Source organism: Hypanus sabinus, chromosome 21 (genome assembly GCF_030144855.1).
Source record: "Hypanus sabinus isolate sHypSab1 chromosome 21, sHypSab1.hap1, whole genome shotgun sequence".
NCBI classification, from domain to species: Eukaryota; Metazoa; Chordata; class Chondrichthyes; order Myliobatiformes; family Dasyatidae; genus Hypanus; species Hypanus sabinus.
In genome coordinates this window covers 15,259,778-15,264,471 of record NC_082726.1, presented here as the reverse complement: position 1 = coordinate 15,264,471, position 4,694 = coordinate 15,259,778, and the positions used below count along the sequence as shown (strand labels likewise).

The 4,694-nt window shown below is 45.5% G+C and overlaps 1 protein-coding gene across 1 annotated transcript in view; it reads right to left on the bottom strand.

Annotated features, from left to right (window-relative positions):
* Positions 1-269: 269 nt before the first annotated feature.
* LOC132379197 (cellular retinoic acid-binding protein 1-like) overlaps positions 270-4,694 on the bottom strand; it is a 10,865-nt gene continuing 6,440 nt past the window's right edge. Inside the window, exons 3-4 of the mRNA XM_059946872.1 lie at positions 3,311-3,424; positions 270-703 (exon numbers count right to left, since the gene is read on the bottom strand). Coding sequence (XP_059802855.1) covers positions 653-703; positions 3,311-3,424 — 165 coding nt within the window. The 3' untranslated portion in view covers positions 270-652. The remainder of the gene's footprint in view (positions 704-3,310; positions 3,425-4,694) is intronic.

The window sequence follows — 4,694 nt, the reverse complement described above, 5'->3', positions numbered from 1 at the left end:
CCTTCAGGACACTTGTCTTCCTACTCACAGACACCGAATGAAATGAGGAACTCCCAACCCCAACATCGGCCCAATGGAATAATGGTCTCCCTATACCAACAATGGACCAAGTAGATGGTATCTCCAATGCAATGAAATGGGATGATTTTCTCTGACCAGGTGATTGGTATACAGGCACCATGAGATAACCATGAGTCTTTAAAAAAAAAAAAAATAATAATAATAATAATAATGTGCCAAACTACATTGGAAGCTTTTTTTTAATTTTATTACCCACTTCACTTCATTTCCACTTAATTGCATTCAGGTTTTGTGAATGAGCCGATCTAATTCCTCTTCAATGAACTACAGGAACAGCCAACAGCTTTACCCAGTGATACATTCCGAGCACAGGGAGGAGCTTTGGCAGATCTACATCTGAAATACAGAAGTCTAAAAGACCAAGTGCACTAAGTAATCCAGCTGAATCTTACATTCACTATTACAGACATCAAAATGATTTCACAACATTAAAATAAAACACCATGACACATAAATCAAAATCTTGGTATGTCACTGATTGGCATCAATAACTTAACAGACCGTGCACAGTGATAAGGAGATGATTCTGCAGATAGCAGGCTTCCCCCACATTAAGCGAAGACAGATGCCATTACTCTTTAATGTAGATCCTTGTACACACGACGTCATTGGCCACCAGTGTCTGTAATTAAAGCAGAGACAAGTACTTTATCTCGAGTCTGTGTCTGCCAAAAATAACATGCAAGATTTGGAATCCAGTCAGTGCATGAAATAGCCTAAATTTACAGTACCGTGGAAAAGTCTTAGGCACCCTAGAATTTTTATATGGCTTCAGAGGGTATGGTGTCCACAGAGACCTGATCTCAACATTGAATCTGCCTGGGATTACCTAAAGTGAGTTAAGCAAGCGAGACAGCCAAGGTCCGCAGAGGAACTGTGGCAAGTTCTCCAAGATGGCTGGAACAATTTACCAGCTGAACTTCTTATAAAACTGCATGTCAGTGTACCCGAGAATTACTGCAGTTTTAAAGGCAAAGGGTGGTCACACCAAATGTTGATTTGACTTAATTTTTTTTACTGTTTACTGCTCTTTATAGTAATTTTTTTGATATTTAGAAACTCTTCATTTCATTATACTTGAAAGCATCTTCGCTTTACGGAACTTTTTTGCATGTGCCTAAGACTGTTGCACAGTACTGTGCAGAGTGCCTTTGACAATGCCAGGATATTCCAAAGTGCTTGACAGTTCTGAAGTATTTTGGTCACTTTTATCATGCATCAGCAGCAACCAGTTAACACAGAACAAAATAATTTCCAGTGGGACTTCTTCAGGGTAAATTTTGCTGGAAGGTCCCCTGTGCACTGGAGGGTGCAGACAGGCATCTGTTTGCACCTTTGGGAGAGCAGGATTCCCCTAGCACCCAGTCATCAGCCTAGACATGACCCAGCTCCGGAGCTATGACGTTCTGTTTCAGAGGAGGAATTGCTGGGATTATCAATGGCCTCGGTATCCATATGGGAAAGTTGTCTGCTAGTCTACAAATGGCAGAGAGAGTTGACCAACGTTCCCAAGAGGCAGGGCCAAGAGGTTCATTGTGGCTGCAAGAGCAGGGTGGTGTGCACTAACAGATGTACTGAGCTTGGGCCTGGCCAGCTGGTAGAGCAGCTGTCTCACAGTGCCAGAGGCATGGGTTGAATCCTGATCTTGCATGCTGTCTGTGTGGAGTTTGCATGTCCCCCCAGTAACCACATGGGTCTTCCCCTGAGTGCTCTGGTTTCTACCCCCAGACCAGGTGTGAGTTATGATTGGCCAGTGTGTAGCTAAGAGGTAGAATCAGGGGGAGGGGTGCGGGAATGTGGAGAGACTAAAAAGAAAGGGATTCATGTAGGATAATGTAGGGTCAGCAGGAACTCAGAGGGCTGAAGGGCCTGTCTGCATGCTGTGTCTCTCGATAACTTTTAGATATTCAGTAAAATCCAGGGCGTGGTGCATGCAACTACATTGGTCAGCTCTAACTCACTTGCTGTGTCAATCCAGAGTCCACTGGGGAAGTCCAGGGTGTTGTGGTGAGACAGGAGAGGGCTCAGTATTGGGGGATCGGAAAGGGCTTCATGCAGAGGGTCAAACTGATAATGGTGATCTGTGGCGAGCAGATGGATTTATGGTAAGGGTTTGGCCACCAGTTTGGGAATCGTAAGCTGATGTCTGGGAAATGTCTGTACATTAAGGGGAGGCGGCTGCTGAGTTGGGGGTTGTGTCTGGAAGTCAGACGGTGAGAGCAAAACCTTGGTACAGAGGACCAAGGACACAGGTTTAAGGTGCTGGGGAGTAGGTACAGAGGAGATGTCAGGGGTAATCTTCTTTTCACTCAGAGAGTGCTGAGTGCGTGGAAAGGGCTGCTGTCAATGGCGGTGGAGGCAGATACGATAGGGGCTTTTAAGTGATTCCTGAGTAGATACTTGGAGCTTAGAAAAATAGGGGGCTATGAGTAAACCTAGGTAGTACAGCTTTGTGGGCCGAAGGGCCTGTATTCTGCTGTAGGTTCTCCATGTTTCTATGACCAAGGCTGATCAGGTGAAGGGTGGGAGACCAGTGCATGATGGGGATTGATGTATATTTAAAGGGATCTCATGTAAGTTGGGCTCCCAGTGCTGGGCTCATGAAGGTCCCTTTAAATCTCATTGCTGAGGTCACAGCTTTGCTGGAACCTGATTGGGCTGTGTGTGCTTTGGGACTACACTGGTAATTAACCCTGGAAATACACATCGCCCAGGGGGAAGTCATCATCTCAGCACATCCAATGCAGGCAAAACATTGTAAACGCAAGTCGTGGCACAATATTGTAATGGTTGGCATAACACTGTTGCAGTGCCAGTGACCCGAGTTCCAATTCTGCCACTGTCTGTATGTTCTTACCATGACCGTATGGGTTTCCTCCCATAGTCCAAAGATGTACAGTATAGTAGGTTAGGTGGTCATGTGGGTGTAATTGGGCAGCACAGGCTCATTGGGCCAGAATGGCCTGTTACTGTGCTGCATCTCTAAATAAATAAATACAATCTGTGCCTGGTCAGATTTCCAATGTGTGTGATTTCACTGGGAACTCTTATACTCACAGTGTACTCTGGAACTCTGGTTCCTGGACAGAGATCGTGGAGAACAGGACTGAATTAACAGGTGCCTGTCTTGCCTCTGGCCAGCAGGGTGAGGCTCTTGAAAGGTCCACTGCTCACTGTGGAGGGGCTGGACATCAACAAGGGGGCAAGCATCCCAGTGTTGGTTACCTACCAGGATCAGCTCGTTGTCCACCAGCTCCCGAGTCCAGTGCGTCTTTGGCCCACATCCATTTAGAAGAGTTTGCTTGCAATAGATTTTGTTCTCGCTTTCCCACTTTGGCAGGCTCTGCAAGAGATGACAAGGACAGTGAGAGACCCCAGCGACAGTACAGACAAAGCTCCCATCTCTCACTTCTCAGAAATCTCTCAGCTGCCACCATACCAGTAGATTTTTTAAACTTCTAAGTGCCTTGTGCTTGTAACTGATACAAATCATCATTCACTCCTTCACTTCTGCTCCAGAAAACTAGAGGATATGAGTTAAAATCCCATAGAAGACTGTGAAACTGCTGCATTATAAACAGAAAATGCCAGAAATATTCAGCAGCTCAGACAGTATCTGTAAACTGAGAAATAAGGCACATTGGATAATCAAACCTTTCTTTTTTAGCCCTGAAGTATCTTCAGCACACAACATTAATTCTGTTCCTTCCTCCACTGATGCTGCCTGACACGCTGGGTACCGTCAAAGCTTTCTGCTTTATCTCGGGTTTCCAGCAGCTGCAGGATTTGACTTTTATTTTTTGACGTCATTGGTAAATGTTAATTTTTTTAAAAACAGCCAGCCCACTCGTGTCCTTCAGTGAAGAGACCTATCCCAGCCTGGCTGACACCCGACACATAGCTTCATGGAATTGTTGTAATGCAGGAGGCCTTTCAGCCCATTGACTATATGCTGGCCCCTGCATGATTGGCTTTCATACCCTCAAGGCTATTGGTAGCAGAAGTACTGCATCATATTAAAAATACGCCTACAAAATTACCGGGGCTAATGAGGTGCTGCACATGTCGGTGGTAAACCATAATATCCCTATTGTGACTGTGAAACAGTCCTGATAAAGAGATGACTGATTGTCCAATTCATGCCCAAAAGATTTACAAACTGATACTAATCCTGTCAGCGAAGTCAAGTACCAATAACACTAAATCCTCATTCAGTGTCAGGCCTGGTCCGAGGCGGAGAGTGCAGGCACCTGATAGCCAATAATTTATCTGTTCGCTTTTGTTCCTTTCAGCGTGATCCAATTAGACGAACTGCTGGCTTGAAGGTACTTCAAAGGAACGCTGGTCTCTTATCAGGAATTCCAGCCGACTTCTCAGCATTGAGAGTCGCAAATCAGAAAAATGGGTGAACACTCCCTTACGCACAGAAGGTTCACAGGGGACAACTCCCGATCTGTGCTTTTGCAGTGAGCGAGGATGAACCAGCTCTCCGCACAAACTACAGCGCACCATAAAGAGCAAACACGAGGAAATCTGCAGATGCTGGAAATCCAAACAACAACACACACAAGATGCTGGTGGAACACAGCAGGCCAGGCAGCATCTGTAGGGAG